This window comes from Lissotriton helveticus, chromosome 4_1 (assembly GCF_964261635.1).
Source record: "Lissotriton helveticus chromosome 4_1, aLisHel1.1, whole genome shotgun sequence".
NCBI classification, from domain to species: domain Eukaryota; kingdom Metazoa; phylum Chordata; class Amphibia; order Caudata; family Salamandridae; genus Lissotriton; species Lissotriton helveticus.
In genome coordinates, this window is record NC_136063.1 from 2,070,288,405 (window position 1) to 2,070,309,545 (window position 21,141).

The 21,141-nt window shown below is 49.4% G+C and overlaps 1 protein-coding gene across 3 annotated transcripts in view; it reads left to right on the forward strand.

Annotated features, from left to right (window-relative positions):
- Positions 1-21,141, forward strand: part of STAG2 (STAG2 cohesin complex component) — a 1,493,174-nt gene that overhangs the window by 316,829 nt on the left and 1,155,204 nt on the right. For all 3 annotated transcript variants that reach the window (XM_078688751.1, XM_078688750.1, XM_078688752.1), the window contains one exon: positions 6,240-6,404. In XM_078688751.1, the coding sequence (XP_078544877.1) occupies positions 6,240-6,404 (165 nt within the window). The remainder of the gene's footprint in view (positions 1-6,239; positions 6,405-21,141) is intronic.

Consider the following 21,141-nt stretch of genomic DNA (forward strand, 5'->3'; position numbering starts at 1 on the left):
GTGTACACACCTCAGGGAAGGGACCCATTGGTCCCAACCATTTAGGGGCACCCCTGAACCTTGCTTCCTCAGACCAGAAGAAACTACAAGAAAAAGACCGAACATCCCTGTCAAAGCTAACAAGAGGAAGACGCCCACTGACTTGGCCCCAGCCCTACCGGCCAGTCTCCACCTTGAACCCGCTCCTGCGAAGTCCCGGTGTGTCCTGCAGGCAGCAACCTCAAACCTCGGACGACCGGCCTGCCTTCAACCACAAAGACTGTGTCTCCTGTGAACACCGGATTTGTTCATCTCCAACCTCTGGCTCCGACCGTACACCACATATTGGCACCACTCTGCACCCGCCGTCCACGACCCGAGGTTGAGTGGGCAAACACCATGAGGGGGTCTCCCCGGTGATCCAGACCAGAGTTCCAGCTACCCCTGACCTGCCTCCAGCTGAAGCCTGCCTCCTAAATACGGAAGGTCCCCCCAACCACGACCAGGAGCTGGTTAGAAGATTTGACCTTAAAAGGCATCCCTGCACCCCACTCCCCACGGCCTTGGGTAGCCAAACCTATGGTGCCTAACCAACCCCCAACATCACAACTTACCTCTCAAAGTGGTGGTCGCACCCAGAAGACCTCCGTCCCTGAGCCTGCAGTGCCTTTGCTGACTAGAGGTTCCCCATTGCGAACAGGGCGCCCGGCGTTAAAACAGCACCCTGAACCTGGCCTGAACTAGTGCCGCTGAGGGAGCACCTTTGGTGCTACTTTGGTTCCCCATTTTTCCTGAGCTAAAGTCCAAGAGCTTTGCTCCCACAACTAAGTGGCCTGCTCATCAGCAGCCACCAACCGGAGGCCCCGTATCCCCCATTGGATAACATTGGGCCTCAGCACCCTTCACCCAGCCGCCCTAGTGCCTCTGAAGGTGTAACGAGAGTGCATCCATGACCCTGGGGGGACCCCTGATTCTACACCCAGAACCTCAACTCCCACTACCGAATACTTACCCTAAAACCAATCATAATATTTTCCACTATAGGAAAACATGGACTGTTGGAAAAGTCCCTAAGTGTGAAGTTTGAAAACCTAAAGAAATTAATTAAAATTGTACTAACTTAACAAAAACGATTTTACTTACCTGTTTTCAGCAAATGTCCCAGTGCAGTATCCAGGCATGCTACGCTGTTTAAGAAAAGTAATCTCAAAAGTAACTTGTGGGTTGCCTGGCAAATCTTGCTTTTAAAATTGTGTTTTTAAAACAATTACTGTGAAATCGTGCATTTAACTTCTGTGCCCTACCTGTTGCCATTCCGGTCGGCGCCTCGTTCCACCGCGGCAAGTGCCGTTTGCAGTGGAGGACGTTCCCGACCTGGGCCCGCCCCCTGAGGGTGTCTACATCTCCAGAGGCGGGGTTGGTGCCTACTAAGGGATCTCGGCATTTTCCCGCGCAGCGGACGCGCTTGATTGCTAGGCGCTGAGGTGCTGCCGGTGAAGTGTGTTGCCTGGCAAATCTTGCTTTTAAACTTGTGTTTTTAAAACAATTACTGTGAAATCGTGCATTTAACTTCTGTGCCCTACCGGTTGCCATCCCGGTCGGCGCCTCGTTCCACCGCGGCAAGTGCCGTTTGCAGTGGAGGGCTTTCACGACATGGGCCTGCCCCCTGAGGGTGTCTACATCGCCAGAGGCAGGGTTGGTGCCTACTTAGGGATCTCTGCATTTTCCCGCGCAGCGGACGCACGCGGCGGGTAGCTGGCGGGTAGCCGGTGGGTCGCCGGCAGGTCGCCGAAGGCGAGCCTGTCTGTGCCCGTCCGCGCTGGTCCGTCGCCAGTGGCCAGGACCCCTGGTTGGACAGTCTGCCGGTATGGCCCAGTTTGCCCGTGAGGAGCTACTCGCTCTTCAATGTCAGTCGGCCTGTGTGGCCCATTCTTGGCACCCAGGCTCATACTATCTGCGGTGTGACTATTGCGGCTTTGAGGCCACGGAGGCTGTCTTTACTCCACCGACCTCTGCCGCTGAGGAAAAAACTACTGCCAACTTACAGATACTAAGCCTTAATTGCAGGTCCCTTGTTAAACACCACGAGGATATTCATGAGCTCCTTACGAATTGTTCTCCTGATCTGTTAGTTTTAACGGAAACGTGGTTAACTAATGACTCACTGGCTATCTCGGCTTTAGCCCTTCCTCCTGACTATCTCATTCAAACTCAGAATAGATCTAAAGGAAGGGGTGGGGGATTGGCGGTGATTTTTAAAACCATCTACTCCTGCACTCTTTCCCCCGCAAATATAGCCAACTGTGAAAGCGCTCTTTTTAAGTTAAGGGTCTCAGACATTTTCACTCTCACTGGGCTTCTGATATATCGTCCCCCTGGGCCAGCGAGTGCTTTCCAGGAGTCATTGGTGTCAAATGTCTCTGCACTTATTTTGCAGTCAGCTAACTTCAGCATACTGGGGCATCTCAACCTCCATCTTGAGTCTCGCGACTCCCCGGCTATATTGAAGTTTCTGGGCGACCTAGAAGCCTGCCAACTATGTCAGCTGGTTGAAGGGCCTTCTCATCTGGCAGGTCACCTATTGGACCCGGTGTTTTCAAACATCCAGGGAATTTTAGTCTCTACCCCAGTCCTCTTAGCTGGACGGATCATTTCCTGGTACAGATCTCTATTAAGATACCAGCTAGCGTTAGGGAAAAGCTTCCTCCTCCTCTCTGGAGGCGCCCATGGCATAAACTTGATGGTGCCCCGTTTGAGGCTAGACTAATAAACTCCCGTCCAGACTGGTCTGGCAACCTGGAGGAGGCTGATTTAGCCTATAGAGAGTGGATCAATGAGTCCCTGGATCATTTTATACCTAAGAAAATGTCAAGGCCCAAACGCAAACAGTCCCACCCATGGCACTGCGAGGCGCTTACTATTAAAAAAAAAAGCAGTGTAAGGTACTTGAGCGTACCTGGAGGCGATCGTACGACCCTTTAGCCAAAACCAACTTTAGAATCGCCACCAAAGCCTATCATAGGCTTATAAAAAAGAACAAGGCCAGTTACTACACTGATTTGATCAATGCCAGCACTAATCGCGCTAAAACTATCTTCGCGCTAGTGAAGGAGATGACTAAGTCACCTGAGGGGATTAACAACATAATAGTGTCTGACTCGCAATGCGAAGAGCTCACTTGCTTCTTTATCAACAAAGTCCAAGGGATCTATAATTCATTCAACTCTGGTGGCTCTTCTATGATTCATAGATCGATCACAGACCCACCGGACCTTCCCTATTCCCTCCTAACCTTTCCACTAATCTCACACAGATATGGAACTCCTGCCCACGAGCAGTGCAAAAAAAAAAATCTCCAGTCAAGTCTGGGTCCCCGGAAGATCCTGTCAAACCAGAGATGTTTAGACTTTCAAGTCTGGGTCCCTGGAAGATCCTGTCAAACCAGAGATGTTTAGACTTTTTCAGGACTCCATCATGACTGAAGGGCGGGAATTGATTAATAGATCTCTGCAGTCAGCTACTATCCCCAAATCTTGGAAACATGCCAAGGTGGTCCCCCTGTTAGAAAAAACCCACCCTGGACCCTTCCAAGCCAGAAAGTTTCCGACCTATCTCCCTGCTTCCGTACTTGGCTAAAGTGGCGGAAGCACACGTAAATTCTATCTTGACTGGTTTTTTGGAGACTAATGGGATCTTGGAAGAGTCTCAGAATGGATTCCGTGCTAAACATAGCACGGAATCGGCCCTACTGGCAGTTACGGAACATCTAAGGGTGGCACAGGACATGGGTAGCACCTCAGCTGTGGTTCTGCTGGATTTGAGTGCGGCGTTCGACACGGTCTCCCATGGGATCCTACTTAGGAGACTGTGGGAGATAGGTGTCGGAGATGGAGCTCTGGATTGGTTCGTGTCATTTCTATCCGACCGTTCCTTCCAGGTCCATGCTCCACCGTACTCATCCAGCAGATTTCCATTAGGCTGCGGTATCCCACAGGGCTCTGCCCTCAGCCCCACGTTGTTTAATGTGTATGTCCGCCCCTTGGCCATGTTGGCCAGGGAACGGAACATCAAATTAATTTCCTATGCGGAGGATACGCAACTAATTTTCACCTTTTCCAATGACACCGTGGGGGATCAAGCCAAATTTCAAGAAGACATATTGCCCATTTTCAGCTGGCTAACCGAGAACTACCTCCCGTTGAATTCCTCTAAAACTGAAGTTCTCCTTATTGGCAGTGACACTCAGAAGTGGGATGAGCAGTGGTGGCCCCCTACATTGGGCCCGCCTCCCACCCCCAAGAGGGAAGTTAAAAATCTGGGTGTGATTATAGACAATTCACTCACACTTGAATCTCATGCCAAAAGAGTAGCTGGCACTTGTTACGGACGCCTACGCTCTCTTAAACCCATTCTCGGCTTTTTCGAACCCTCCACCCGACAGACAATTGTCCAAGCTATGGTCTTATCCCATCTAGACTATTGTAATGTCCTTACGCTTGGTTCCAACTTGACAGTCGTTAACAGACTGCAAAGGGCTCAGAACGCTGCAGCCCGCATTCGGTTAGGATTGCCGAAACGCTGCCACACCTCCCAGGTTCTGCGTAGGCTACACTGGTTGCCCGTTAAACCACGCATTCAATTTAAAACCCTTTGTGTTATTCATAAGATGCTTTATTGCCCTGGCCCCTCAAATCTTGCAAGGAATCTGTTCCTTCTATGCTTCGTCGCATGCTCTCCGCTCTGCGGACCTTTCTCTTGCCCGTACCATCAAGATCCGGAGGTGCAGAGCCGGAGGCCGATCATTTAGGTATCTGGCCCCAAAACTCTGGAACTCTATCCCTTTAAGTGTGCGTATTATTACTGACCATCTACGCTTTCGAAAACACATTAAAACCTGGTTGTTTTCTTCTATTTAGGGTTCCCCTGCGAGCTGACACTCTGCCGCCTCCACTCTGGTCGTTCTGTAATTAGGCATGTCCGCAAGCGCAGGGACGCCTCATTGCTGGGGTAGCCATGCGCTATATAAGCATATTATAACATATAACATATATAACATAACTTACCTGTTTTTCAAAATCCTATACAAGTATATGTACTGTATTCTGAAAAGCATTGCTTTATCAGTACCACTACTGTAATCAAATCAAAGTACATTTACAATTGCAATCCAAACTATTATTAACTGCATATTTACTGCAAAGTACTTATCACTTACCTGTGCCAGGCTTGCTTGGTTCTAGGAAATAAAATAACTAAAAGAATATTTTTATACAAAAACAGTTGGTCTGAAGGTTCAGTCTTTAAGTGTGTGAAATCATTTGCTGATTTAGTGTGATTAACACTGTCCTATGATAAAGCCTTACTTCTCAACCACACTACCACAATTAAAGAATAAGGTGCTATCTAACTTTACCTCTGCCTACCTTTGGGGTTCCACTGGACTCTGTGCACACTATACCTCACTTTGATATAGTATATACAGAGCCAGCTTCCTACAGAAGGCTACTTCACCTGCTCATTTCTAAAAGACTTTAGTTCTTCTAATCCACTCCATGATTCTTCACCTTTGCAAGGTACTGCTTGGGTATCTGTTCTAAAATAGGGATTCTGCAGTTAGAAATACTTACCAGAAGATAAAGTTTCTTCACTTCTGTAACTTTTTGGTTGATACTCTAACTGCAGGTTCTAAACTGCCCTCCCACCGTCCCGTACTGTGTAGTGACTTCCTTTTAATATCAAAACTGGTCCCACGTTAGTAATCAGCACACTTTTGCCAACCGTTGTTTATGGTTTAGGTCCGTAGGCCAAGAAGGATAAGGTAAACCTTGGTGCTCGGGCTGGCGATTTTATATCTGGCACCACTCAGTCCTGCCCACGAGCAGTGCTAAAAAAAATCTCCAGTTGCAGTATCGAGCCTGGGTGATATTCTAAGTTGAGGCATCTGAGTTTAGGCAGAATATCCACTAGAAAGAGTGTTACCAAAGGTAAGTAGCTTCATCAATCATGTTAGAAGGAACTAGTCACTGTAATGACTATAATGTCGTTCCTCCAACACATTCTTTCAGTTAGAATGAGATGTCATGCCCCTGCTATGTATACATAAACCATTGTTGAAGGAATTATTTGTTGGTAACAAAGTGAATGAACATGACAAGTTGAACATGTATTAAACTAAGACTTTAATTCCATAGTGAGTTTTGGAAGAACCTTTTGCTTTTTTCCAATTAAATCACTTTTTTTCCTTTGTATTATTATATTAGACATGTAAAAAGGGGAAGAAAGGCCCTGGTGAGAAAGGAAAAGGAGTTGTAAATGAAATGGGGAAGCCTGGAGGACCAAATTGGATGAATGGTCATCACCAGCAGAATGGAATTGAAAACATGATGCTCTTCGAGGTCGTTAAACTTGGCAAGAGTGCAATGCAGGTAATTGTGAAAGTCTCAGTTAAAAAGTAGAGGTTGGAACAAGTAGTGCTCTATCTCACTTGTATCCCACTGTCTTTGTTTTTTTTAATAAACAAATGTTCAGTAGGAGAAGTTTTTAGGAAAATGTCAAAATGATTTGAATAGTTTCCCCTGTGCTGTGCAATCTTGACAAATTAAAATGCATTGTTACTATGCAAATTAAAGTGTGGCCCAACTGATAAACTACTGCTCTCCCATCCCCCGATCCCCCCAACCTACCACACCCCATACCTCCCCCCAATGTATACCAACAGGACAATGTGAATTGTGCATCTACAGAAATGTACATCTGAGTCTAAATTACATAAGGAAGTTGGGCCCTTCTGGTAACACTGTTGCATTTTTTTAGTATAAGGTTTTATTTTGTTTATAAAGAGGTACATTATTCCAAAGCCAGATAAACCTCATTCCAGTGTTAAGGTTAGAATATCTTGGAAGAGTATATTTTAGTCTTATTTGTCACCTTTTAGGTCGAGCCTGGGCAGTGCATGCACTGCTCTGCGAGGCATGCTGTATTAAGGTGTGGAATAGAAGCTCCGCCCAATTCCCTCCCATCTTTTCAATTGGCTCCTGTTACTGTCCTTTCAAAATCGTTGCTTTTGATTGATAAATGGGCTTAGTAGTCCCTCCTTGATATCTCCTTCTGCATTTGTAATTTCCCATAAGGGCTGGCCTTTTTACTTGTTACACAATCTGCTTTATCTAGTCTGTGAGCACTATTTTCTTTATTGATCTTCCACTATTCCACCCATGATGGGGTTTTCTAGAAGGCAGCACGCCGCCCGCATTTATATTTTTAATAGAAATGGCTGCGGGTCCGACGTAACTATAGAGGCCGCGCTTATTTATTTTGCAGCACGGTCCGCTTTGACTATAGCGGCCACACTTTATTTAATTTTCCAGCACGGTCTGCTTTAACCCTTTAAATGTGGCCGAAATTTTCCCGCAGTGTGGGAAAATTTCACGAGTGCACAAATCGGACGCCGCCCAGCCGTCCGAAGAACACGCCACCCGTGACGTCGGACGTCAGTGAGCAGGAAGACAAACTGACTTTTGACCTCTGTCTCTGAAAGTGGAGCAAATATGACACGAAAAAAAGATTTAAAGGCATTTTTATTTACAAAATGAATGAGCAATAAAGATGCCTTTAAATATTATCTTGTCACGTTTGTTCGGCTTTCAGAGACAAAGGTCAAGTACGTTCTAGTTGGGTTGAGGACATTTTCATGTTACTAGACCTGCGGGTCTAGTAACATTTTGGGGATTTTTACAGCCCTGTGTTGGCCATGCCCCTTTCTTTAGACGCTGCTCAATGTATCCTGAATACGGTGTGCAGAGTCTAATGGTGCCTCACCCCCTTTCTTTAAAGTGGTCTTGCATTTGCAATAGTTGGAGCTATTGGCATTATAAATAACAATGCATTTGGTGTGTTTTGTATTTAAAAACACATAAATAAAAGGCAGACATTTTCAATGCCAATAGCTTAAACTCTCGCAAATGGGAAATCTATTACATTGATGTAGGAAGGTAGATCCCTGACTATGGTTGTCCCCAACTTTTTGCCTGGTGTTTTGCTGGTTTTCTGACTTAGTTGACCTGGGGCCCTGCTATTCAGGACCCCAGGCCTACTGCTCTCTCTGTAAAATGGATTCCATGTACCTTAGGTACATATCTAATTGGATACTGAGTCACCTTATCAGTCCCTGTACAGTGTACCTTGGGTACCCAGGGCATGTGGAGAAGTGTGGCTCAATGGTTAGAGCGGCAGACCCTGATGCAGAGGTCTCGCCCGGGACCAGGGTTCAATTCCCGCCTCGGCGGGTCTTGGGCTCAAAATTCCACGGACCTGATAATTCTCTCCTCGGTGCCTATTCCAGTCATGGAGTCCCACTCTGCAACTCTGGGCAATAGCTTGCTTAATCTCCACAACGGCCCCCACAACGCTAAGGATGCCTGGCCTCCACCTTGGGGGTGCCCAGGAGTGGACACCTCACAGGGAAAGCCAGGATGGGTTCCACAGCGGTATTCGTACAAGCGCCTTGAGACCCTTGCGGGTGAGTAGTGCGCTATACAAGTATCAATTTACATTTACCCAGGGCCTACCAGGGGCTGCAGCATGTATTATGCCACCCCTGGCTGGCCATCCAAATCTGACACAACTGGCTGCACGACAGCTGGGGCAAGGTGGTGTAATCACCCTTTGCTTTAGATATAGTATACCTATATCTAACCCTAAAATGGACACACAGATCTCCTATCAGTCACTCCTATGGCAGGCCTTAACAATCCTGAAGGCAGAGTGCTTGGAATCGTGTGAGATGGTGCTCTGGCATGAGCTGAGCCTGTCTGCGGCTTTCGGGATCAATCCCTTAGCCGTTTCCATGATATCGCATACCATATACTCTTAAGTGCATTATAATCCTCGCGGTTATATGCCAACTCTGGTATCGCTTTATCAAAACATGTCGAGTAAGGTGTCATACGAATTGGAATACTGACCCCTCGCCAATTCTGGCGACGGGGTTAGCATTCCACCCTTCTAGAGGGACACGACATGTATGTAACCTGTAACCCCGGTTAAAGTCAGACAGAGCCTTAGCATCCACAAAATGGATGCTGCCACCGAGACACAAGTCTGCCCTCCTGCTGCTGGGAGTCCTCCCAGAGCAGGAGGCAAGGACAAAGGGTTTCCTGCCAGGGGCGGTGCCAGCACCGTCCCAGACAGGGTTTTGTGTATTCCAGGTAGGCAGGGCTACAGAGGAAGGTGACTGCAAGTGGCACCCCGGTGCTCACTGTGCATAGGCCGGCTGAAACCAGTTCCAGGGGCACTCCAGCCCCTGGCCTGGGGAAAGCCCGCCAAAGGAGAGCGGTGTAACCACCCCCCTCCTGGTCCCACCCATAGGGCAGGACTTAGTCGCGTGCCAGCCCCCTTTTCCCAGATAAAGGTAGGAGCAGGCCCCCTTCCAAATTAGATCATCTTTGGAATCAAGATACGACTTTCTGCGAAAGAACTTCAAGATTTCCTTCTTCAAGATTCTCCCTTGTGACTAAGCAGTAGTCACCCTGCATCCGCAGGCACCATCGCAAGAACACTGCGGTCTGCTGTAAGTCCTTCCTCCGGAATCCGACTGCCCAGCTCGACAAGACCCGGCTTCCCTGGCACCTCCGACCTCTACTCACCTCTACAGCCAAGCTGAGAACCGTGAGTGCGACGAGACCTCAAGGGACCGACTATTGCCAAGACTGCACGACTTCTGCACAGCAAGTCCGCCGAGTAATTTCCTGGTGAGTGCTTTGGGGTCCGAGAAGCCCCGACCCTGAGCAGCTCCAGCACCGAAGATCAGCCCCCCAGCATCTCCACGATCGGCGTGGGGCCCTTCTGCTTTTTGCTGCTCACCGCGTTGTTTGGCTACTAGCCCGCTGGCTTGTGGCCTTCCGAACGACGCCCGACGACATCACTGCTGCTGGTCTGGTTGCTCCAGACTGGCCCTTGCTCCCTTCCAGAAGAGGAGCACCCCGGACCCTCCTGGTCCACTCAAGACGCCATTTTGAGTCCACCGCGTGGGCTTGAATTAGCCAAGGCTTTGTTGCCCAATCCTGGGTTCTTCGACGCCGACAGCTTCATCCATCGTGGGACAGCTCGCCTCTCCATCCTGGTCGCCGACAACGCCTCCTGGTCCGTGAGATCTGCAGAGCCAGCGTCGCCCACTCACCTAGTCGAGGTGACTACCATCCGGTGCCCTCCTGGTGCCCACTGACTACTGGCTAGTAGTCACGAACTTGGTCCCCTCTGCTTTCAGGTGTCATCCATCTTCCAGTTCCAGGCTTGGATCACTTCGAACAATCTTCACTGGTCGCCTGCCAGCATCTTTCTTCCAGGCTCCTGGTCCGGCAACGAGGATTCCCGACGTCTTTTGAGACCTATGCAGCTGCAGCCCCTGGGCTAGGTAACTTCGGCATTTCGGTGCCCCAGCATAGCCTCACTATCCAAGGGTCAGGATCCACTGTTGTTTTCTCCCTACCAGGTCGGGTTCGCCCGTGAACACTAACTTTAGCGTTACTAGCTTCCATAGACTTTGTCCCGCATCCCGCGTGAGAGTGCACACTCTGCACCCGAGTCCCCTAGGTCTCCTAGAAGTAATCTAACGATTCCCTAGTCCAGTCCTAGCGATTCCAAAGCCTATTAGTACTGTACTTACCTGCTAGTAATTTCGCATTCCACTTTTAAAGTATATGGTTTTTCGTGCCCCTCGGGCATTTGTGTATACCGTGCTAACTTAAGTATTTTCGTAAGAGTTTTGTTGTGTGCCTAGCACCCTGTCCTCATAAAGAGTACAGGGTTGTTGTGATTCTAATAAATACACTGTTTATTTTCATAACACTTGTGTGGTGTCCTTTCACTGGGTGTTCAAGGGGTAATGTGATGGTAAAACAGCTGGCTTAACACGCCCTCTAGAGTCTTAGCCTTAGACTGCTCGTATCCATGCTACTAGGATAGCTGGTCTATAAGGTTGACTTACAACCAATCATCAATAAGGGTTGTTTGGACTGATATATAGTGATCACTAGAATAGTGAACACTGCACATCAGGCCAACTTCTCACAATTGATAATGCTTGTTTCTTGATTTCATGTTGCCATGCTAATGGTGTGCACACGCACAGTAGGTTGAAAGAAGATCACTTGAAGTTTCTGTAGAATTCCCCTTTGCCTGCATGATGCCTTTGGGAAGAGTTGTCTGTCTTTTTATTTCTGCCAGCAGTACTTGATTCCTCAACTCAGAATATAGTTTCGTGCCCGTTGTCATTATTGCCATTTAGAACCAAGCAAGCCTGGCACAGGTAAGCAATACATACTTTCCAGGAATACCTTGCTGAATATAAAACAGTTTGAAAATGCAATAGAACTTGTACTTAATTTGATGTACAGGGCAGGCAGCAGGTTGCAACACTTAGGAAATACAGTACATTGGAATGAATAGGCTTTTTCAGTAAATTACAGGTAAGTTACTTTCTAAGTTACTTTTCTAACTCCATGCTGGATACCTGGATTCAGCACTGGGGCATTTCCTGTAAACAGGTAAGTAAATACTTTTTAATTATTTGTGCGATTTGAAAGAATATTTTTAGATTTCAAAATTCCACACTTAGAAACTATTTTGGAAGAAAATTGTCATTGTTATCCTGTGGAGGAAAAACAGGTTATCGGTTCACAGGTAAGTAATCGACTGCGAGAGTTAAGGTTCTGGGGTTAGACTCCGGGGTCCCCCAGGGTCAGTGATGCACTGTTGTAGCACCCTCAGCTGCACTACGGTGGCCGGGTGCAAAGTGTTGAGGCCCAATGTTATCCAATGGGGGAATAGGGGGCCACCGGTTGGTGGCTGCTGCCAAGCAGGCCACTGGGTTGTGTGAGGAAAGCTCCTAGGGTTAAGGTCAGGTCAAATGGGGGAAACAAAGTAGCACAAAAGGTGCACCCTCAGCGGCATGGGGGAGGCTGGGTGCAGAGTGCTGTTTCGAGATCGGGTGCTCTGTTTTAAATGGAGAACCTCTGGTTTTCAAAAGCACTGCAGGCATGGAGACGAAGGACTTCTGGGTGCGAACACCGCTTGGAGAGGTAAGTTGGGAAGTTAAGGGTTGGTTAGGCACAGTTGGTTTGGGCCCACAAGGCCGTCGGACGTCTGGTACAGGGGTGCCTTTTGGGATTAGGATCTTCTTACCAACTCCAGGTCGCGGTTAGGGGGGCCTTCTGAATTTAGGCTGCAGGCATCGGCTGGTGGCTTGAGGCAGGTCAGGGGTTGCCGGATGTCGTATCCGGATCGCCGGGGTGACCACCTCGTGGTGGTTTTCCGCTCGGGCCATTCGGCGGGTGCAGTGTGGGCTGGATTCGCAGTTTCTTGCTGCTGCCAGAGGTTGCAGTTGAACAAATACGGTGTTCACGGGAGAAGCATTGAACACCGCAGGCAGGTTGTGAGAAGTTGGCCTGATGTGCAGTGCTCACTATTCTAGTGATCACTATATATCAGTCCAAACAACCCTTATTGATGATTGGTTGTAAGTCAACCTTATAGACCAGCTATCCTAGTAGCATGGATACGAGCAGTCTAAGGCTAAGACTCTAGAGGGCGTGTTAAGCCAGCTGTTTTACCATCACATTACCCCTTGAACACCCAGTGAAAGGACACCACACAAGTTGTTATGAAAATAAACAGTGTATTTATTTATAACAAGACTACCCTGGCTCTTTATGAGACAGGGAGCTAAGCACACAACAAAACTCTTATAAAAATACTTCAAGTCGCACAATTTACACAAATGCCTGAGGGGCACGAAAAACCATATACTACAAAAGTGGAATGCGAATTACTAGCAGGTAAGTAACGATTCTCAGAGGCTTTGGGATCGCTAGGGCTGGACTACTGAACCTTTAGATTACTAGCAGGAGGCCTAGGGAACTCTGGTGCAGAGTGTGCACTCTCACGCGGGATGCGGGACAAAGTCTATGGAAACTAGAATTCACAAAGTTAGTGTTCTCGGGCGAACCCGACTAGGTAGGTCAAAAACGAAAGTGGATCTGGACCCTTGGATAGTGAGGCTATGCTGAGGCACCGAAATGCCGAAGTTACCTAGCCCAGGGGCTGCAGCTGCATAGGTCTGAAAAGACGTCGGGATTCTCCGTTGACGAACCAGGAGCCTGAAGGAAAGGAGTTGCTGGCAGGCGACCAGTGAAGATTGTTCGGGTGATCCAAGCCTGGATCGAAGATAGATGACACCTGAAAGCAGAGGGGACCTAGTTCGTGACTACTAGCCAGTAGTCAGGTGGCACCAGGAGGGCACCGGATGGTAGTCACCTCGACTAGGTGAGTGGGCGACGCTGGGCTCTGTAGTCTCACGGACCAGGAGGCGTTGTCGGCGACCAGGATGGAGGTACGAGCTGTCCCACGATGGATGATGCTCTCGACGTCGCTGGACCCAGGATTGGGGCAACAAGTCTTGGCAAATTCAAGCCCACGCGGTGGACCTAAAATGGCGTCTGGGGTGGACCAGGAGGGTCCGGGGTGCTCCTCTCTTGGAAGGGAGCAAGGGCCAGTCTGGAGCAACCAGACCAGCAACAGTGATGTCGTCGGGCGTCGTTAAGAAGGCCACAAGCCAGCGGGCTAGTAGCCAAACAACGCGGTGAGCAGCAAAAAGCAGAAGGGCCCCACGCAGATCGTGGAGATGCTGGAAGGCTGAACTTCGGTGCTGGGGCTGCTCAGGGTCGGGGCTACTCGGACCCCAAAGCACTCACCAGAGGATCCCTCGGCGGTCGTGCTGGAAAGAAGTCGTGCAGTCTTGAAGATGGCCGGTCCCTCGAGGTCTCGTCGCACCCACGGTTCTCAGCTTGGCTGTAGAGGTGGGTAGAGGTCAGAGGTGCCAGGGAAGCCGGTTCTCGTCGAGCTGGGCAGTCAGATTCCGGAGGAAGGACTTGCAGCAGACCGCAGTGTTCTTAAGATGGTGCCTGCGGATGCAGGGTGACTACTCCTTAGTCACAAGGGAGAATCTTGAAGAAGAAATCTTGATGTCCTTTCGTAGAAAGTCGTGTCTTGATTCCAAAGATGATCTAATTTGGAAGGGGGCCAGTTCCTACCTTTATCCTGCAAAAAGGGGCTGGCACGCGACTAAGTCCTGCCCTATGGGTGGGACTAGGAGGGGGGTGGTTACACCCCTCTCCTTTGGCGGGCTTTCCCCAGGCCAGGGGCTGGAGTGCCCCTGGAACTGGTTTCAGCCGGCCTATGCACAGTGTGCACCGGGGTGCCACTTGCAGTCACCTTCCTCTAAAGCACTGCCTACCTAGAATATACAAAACCCTGTCTCGGACGGTGCTGGCACCGCCCCTGGCAGGAAACCCTTTGTCCTTGCCTCCTGTGCTGGGAGGACTCCCAGCAGCAGGAGGGCAGACTTGTGTCTCGGTGGCAGCATCCATCTTGTGGAGCTGAGGCTATGTCTGACTTTACCCGGGGTTACAGGTTACATACATGTCGTGTCCCTCTAGAAGGGTGGAATGCTAACCCCGTCGCCAGAATTGGCGAGGGGTTAGTATTCCAATTCGTATGACACCTTACTCGACATGTTTTGATAAAGCGATACCAGAGTTGGCATATAACCGCGAGGATTATAATGCACTTAAGAGTATATGGTATGCGATATCATGGAAACGGCTAAGGGATAGATCCCGAAAGCCGCAGACAGGCTCAGCTCATGCCAGAGCACTATCTCACACGATTCCAAGCACTCTGCCTTCAGGATTGTCAAGGCCTGCCATAGGAGTGACTGATAGGAGATCTGTGTGTCCATTTTTAGGGTTAGATATAGGTATACTATATCTAAAGCAAAGGGTGATTACACCACCTTGCCCCAGCTGTCAAGCAGCCAGTTGTGTCAGATTTGGATTGCCAGCCAGGGGTGGCATAATACATGCTGCAGCCCCTGGTAGGCCCTGGGTACACCTATGCCCTGGGTACCTAAGGTACACTGTACAGGGACTGATAAGGTGACTCAGTATCCAATTAGATATGTACCTAAGGTACATGGAATCCATTTTACAGAGAGAGCAGTAGGCCTGGGGCCCTGAATAGCAGGGTCCCAGGTCAACTAAGTCAGAAAACCAGCAAAACACCAAAGTGACGGACGCGTCTCTCCAAGGCTGGGAGGCGCACATGGGGTGCCTCCAGATACAGGGACGGTGGTCGACCAAGGAGCAGTCCTACCACATAAACATGCTGGAGCTTCGAGCGGTCCATCTGGCTCTGAAAGCTTTTCTGCCTGCCATAGACTCTGATTCGGTGCTGGTCCAGACCGTCAACACGACGACCATGTTCTCCAGTATTAGGGGTGTCTTTCATAGATTCACATGCTTGAATATCCCCTGTCGTCGAAGTGGGAGTCCCACGGTACATAAAATAGCAGTAAAATATGCATGTATACATGAAAAATATTATAAATAAAAATATACATACATATAATATAATAAAATGTACATTTCAAAAGTACCATAGAACATAATAGGCCCATTGAAAAGCCTAAGGGAGAACTCACTTTAGTAGCATATTAGTGTCATTATGTGTTGGTTCACATTCCAGCCAATCAGGCTGTAGCCTCCTCTAGAACCTTCTCCTCAGAAGCCCAAGTCCTCAGATTTTCTACCGCACGTCGTGTGAAGGGAGTCTCACTGAGCTCTGCTCAGTTTTTCTTCAACTCTAGCTGTTTCTTCTTCAGAAAATGTCTTCAAATAGGAAATCTTTATTTAAAGCCTGCCCTTCTTGTGATAAACTGCGCCTTTTCCATGAGGATCCACACAGAAAATGCATTTACTGTCTCTACCCAGACCACGAGGTGAAAAACTGTAAGTACTGTCGCACTTTTCCTCCCAAGACTCTGAGGGATAGAGAGGCCAGTCTCCTTCTGTGGCTACAGAAGTTGAAGACTTCAGAGTCTGTGGTTTCTGAGGTAGAAAGTTTGTCATCTGGTGTTTCCAAAAACTCTCGGAAGCGTGGGTCTGAGACTGAGGTTCCATCTCCTTTTCTGAAGAAAAGTAGACTGTTGGAGTACTCCAAGGTTGTCTCTGTAGGAAGGTAGATCCCTGACTATGGTTGCCCCCAACTTTTTGCCTGGTGTTTTGCTGTTTTTCTGACTTAGTTGACCTGGGGCCCTGCTATTCAGGACCCCAGGCCTACTGCTCTCTCTGTAAAATGGATTCCATGTACCTTAGGTACATATCTAATTGGATACTGAGTCACCTTATCAGTCCCTGTACAGTGTACCTTAGGTACCCAGGGCATAGGTGTACCCAGGGCCTACCAGGGGCTGCAGCATGTATTATGCCACCCCTGGCTGGCCATCCAAATCTGACACAACTGGCTGCACGACAGCTGGGGCAAGGTGGTGTAATCACCCTTTGCTTTAGATATAGTATACCTATATCTAACCCTAAAAGGGGCACACAGATCTCCTATCAGTCACTCCTATGGCAGGCCTTGACAATCCTGAAGGCAGAGTGCTTGGAATCGGGTGAGATGGTGCTCTGGCATGAGCTGAGCCTGTCTGCGGCTTTCGGGATCAATCCCTTAGCCGTTTCCCTGATAACGCATACCATATACTCTTAAGTGCATTATAATCCTCGCGGTTATATGCCAACTCTGGTATCGCTTTATCAAAACATGTCGAGTAAGGTGTCATACGAATTGGAATACTAACCCCTCGCCAATTCTGGCGACAGGGTTAGCATTCCACCCTTCTAGAGGGACGCGACATGTATGTAACCTGTAACCCCGGTTAAAGTCAGACAGAGCCTTAGCTCCACAAAATGGATGCTGCCACCGAGACACAAGTCTGCCCTCCTGCTGCTGGGAGTCCTCCCAGAGCAGGAGGCAAGGACAAAGGGTTTCCTGCCAGGGGCGGTGCCAGCACCGTCCCAGACAGGGTTTTGTGTATTCTAGGTAGGCAGGGCTTTAGAGGAAGGTGACTGCAAGTGGCACCCCGGTGCTCACTGTGCATAGGCCGGCTTGAACCAGTTCCAGGGGCACACCAGACCCTGAGCTGGGGAAAGCCCGCCAAAGGAGAGGGGTGTAACCACCCCCCTCCTGGTCCCACCCATAGGGCAGGACTTAGTCGCGTGCCAGCCCCCTTTTTCAGGATAAAGGTAGGAGCAGGCCCCCTTCCAAATTAGATCATCTTTGAATCCTGAAACTACTTTCCACGAAAACAACTCAAGACTTCTTCCCAAGATTCTCCCTTGTGACTAAGGAGTAGTCACCCTGCAGCAGCAGGCACCAACCAAGCATTGCGGTTTGTTGCTAGTCTCTCCTTCGGATCAAGACTGCTCCAGCACGACGAGAACTGGCTTCCCTGGCACCTCTGACCTCTACCTACATCATCAGTTACGCTGAGATTCGTGGGTGTGACGAGACCTCGAGGGACCGGCCATCTTCAGAACTGCACGACGCTTGTCCAGCACGACCACCGAGTGACCCTCGACTGAGTGCTTTGGGGTAAGAGAAGCCCCGACCCTGAGCAGCTCCAGCACCGAAGTTCAGCCCCCCTGCATCCACGAGATCTGCGTGGGGCCCTTCTGCTTTTTGCTGCTCACCGCGTTGTCCAGGTCGCTTGCCCGTTGGCTAGTGGCCCTCTCACGACGCTCCACGACGACAACCACTGCTGGTCTGGTTGCTCCAGACTGGCCCTTGCTTCCCTTCTTCAGAGAAGCACCCTGGACCCTCCTGGTCCACTCAAGACGCCATTTTAGGTCCACCGCGTGGGCCTTGCATTTGCCAAGACTTGTTGCCCCAATCCTGGGTCCAGCGACGTCGACAGCAAGTACCTTCGTGGGACAGCTCGCACCTCCATCCTGGTCGCCGACAACGCCTCCTGGTCCGAGAGACTGCAGAGCCCAGCAGCGCCCACTCACCTGGCTGAGGTGACTTCGTCCGGTGCCATCCTGGTGCCCACCTAAAACACTGGCTAGTGATTCAGAACTTGGTCCCCTCTGCTTACAGATTTCTCCTTCCCTGATCCAGGCTTGGATCTCCACGAACTTTCTTCACTGGCCGCCTGCCAGCAACTTCTTTCTTCAGGCTCCTGGTTCTTCAACGAGGGTTTCCGGCGCAACTTCAACCCTATGCAGCCGCAGCCCCTGGGCTAGGTAAACTGAGTACTCCGGTGCTCCAGCATAGTCCAACACCCTAAGTGTTCGGATCCACTCCCGTTTTCGACCCACCTAGTCGGATTCGCCCGAGAACAGTAACTTTGCAATTGCTAGCATCCATAGACTTTTTCCCGCCTTACTCGTGAGAGTTCCCACTCTGCACACGACGTCCACAGGCCTCCTGCTCCTAACCTAAGTGTGTAGTATTGTAGGCCTAGCGATTCTAAAGTCTAGAAAAGTATTACTTACCTGCTAGTAATTTCGCATTCCACTTTCATAGTATATGGTTTTTCGTGCCCCTCAGGCATCTGTGTAAATTGTGCGACTTTCAGTGTTTCTTTAAGAGTTTTTGTTGTGTGCTTAGCTCCCTGTCTCATAAAGAGCCAGGGTAGTCTTGTTATAAATAAATACACTTTATTTTTGATAACAACTTGTGTGGTGTCCTTTCACTTGGTGTTCAAGGGGTAATGTGATGGTAAAACAGCTGGCTTAACACGCCCTCTAGAGTCTTAGCTGCTCGTATCCATGCTACTAGGATAGCTGGTCTATAAGGTTGACTTACAACCAATCATCAATAAGGGTTGTTTGGACTGATACATAGTGATCACTAGAATAGTGAGCACTGCATATCAGGCCAACTTCTCACAGTCTCCCCACAGGATTCGCTTCAGGGCACGTCTACGGGACCTGGTTCTCTGACGTCTGCGCCCAAAGCCTTGCCTTCCACTTTAAAATCGGGCATTGGCTTGTCGACGGGCTCGTCGACGTCTTCAGCGACGACGAAGTCAGTGACTGTGGCCGCTACGTCGACGACGACATGTACTATATCAACCAGTGCTACGTCGACGACGATCACCTCGTCGACGACAGCCCAGGAGGTGAGACCCATTTCTTCTATTGTGCAGATCTCGTCGCCGAGTGTCAAATCAAAATCGTCGACGAAGAAATCATCGTCGACGCGGACCCCGTCGACGAAGATAAAGTCATCATCTAAAAGCAGCTCGTCGACGGGCCCATCATCGTCGACGGTTGCCTCGTCGACGGCGCCTCCGTCGACGGCCACCATATCATCGTGGACGGCTGTTATCTCGTCGACGTCTACATCTTTGTCGACGGGTAAGGCTCCGATCTCGTCGACGGCTCCGTCGACGGAAAATAAATCATCGTCGACGAAGAAAAAGCCTTCAATTTCAGCGTCGATTACATCTATGTCAACGACGAAGACGCCTCAGGTTGATTCTAACACTGCCGCATTTACGTCAACGGGCTCGTTGACGTCTCATCAACCTTTGACCACAGCTGCCATTTATACAGTGGTTACTGCTTCTTCTTTGAGGAGAGTACCTCTCATTCAACTGAGTCAAGTGAGAAGTGGAACTCATCTCCCAGATCAATTGTTTCAGTCTGGTGAGGAAGAATCCGGAAACGATTCAGAGGTGGAACAACTATTCAGACAGGCATCCAGTCCATCTGATTTGCACATTAAGTGCCAGGAGTATAGTGATGAGGGTGACGAAGTGGATAACGTCAAAGATGGGAACGAATTATTTCCTGTTGATGAATCAGAACCAGTTACTTCGGAACCGGTTACGCAGATACCATTATCTTTGGTCACGAACCTGCAGCGCATGCTAGATGACTATAACCGCAGGTTCCCTCCTTCTACACCTGCCTCTCCAGCACCTCAACTTCCTCCACAGCCTCAACCTCAACTTCCTCAACCACCTGCACCTGTTCCACCCGCGTCACCGGGTTGTACTCGTCCTGATACTGGCAACGAGGATCCTGATCCTCGCAATACTGATGACGACGTCGATGACGTCGCTATGAATGAGTGGGACAATTACAGTGCTCAAACACCTTCCACTCTGCCCACCTCACCTCTAGCATCGCCTCCAGTGGACATTGCAAATTTCCACAATTTGACGATCCGTGCTGCAAAACGTTTTCATCTCACTGTCGAAAAACAACAACATGAAAGTGAATGCTTCTTGTATGATTTTAAGGACCTATCACAAAGGCAATCCCACACAATACCAATCGTTGACTATATTTGGCAGGAGGGCCTTAAATTAATGGAACGTCCAAACTCTGTACCTGCAGTTTTGCCCAGATTGGACAGAAAATATAAGGCTCGGGCGTCTTCCCCGGCCTGTTTGGTGTCACAACCGAAAGCAGATTCGGTTATAACTCAGGCAGCACAGAAAAGATCACGTAATCCTGCTACACCACTCGCGTCTCCTCCTGATCAGGAAGGCCGCAAGTTGGACTCTATAGGAAAGAAATTTACAACCATGGCGGCTACTACTGTGAGGGCGGCTAATACTTTGGCTATTTTGGGCCGTTACGACCGCAAGATGTGGTCCGAGGTTGCCGCACTGATTCCTCAACTACCTGATGCCATCCGTGCAGAAGCGCAGACCATTATACAAGAGGGGGAGTTAATTTCATCCGAAATTGATTGCGCACCCGACATTTCCTCCACGGGTTTTCGTCAATTGGCTGGGGCTGCAGTCTTGAGGCGTCAAGGCTGGTTGAAGTCTACCACCTTCCGCCCAGAGGTACAGGCAAGAGTCCTGGACTTGCCGTACGACGTAGATTTGTTGTTTGGCAAACATGTTGATGATGCCCTTGAGGCGATAAAAAAGGACACCGACACTGCAAAGTCTTTAGCTACCCTCCAGTACAAGAAGCGGCCCTTTCGGGGGGCACGAGGTAGAGGCGGAGGTTCCTCTACTTTTCGAGGATCAGGTCAATATCGTTCGTACAACACCTACAACGATAACCGGCAGAGGGGTTCCTTCCAATCCCAAAATCGTCAGTTCAGCACCAGACCATACCAACGAAAAACAACATATAGAGGTGGCTCAAACAACAAAAAGCAGTGACCGGCTCAGTTCCTTTCTTCTGCCGACTGTAAATCTTGGAGGTCGCATCTCAAAGTACTTTTGCAAATGGTCCGAAATCCCCTCCGACCAATGGGTCCCGGACGTTATCTCCAAGGGACATACCCTGGAGTTTA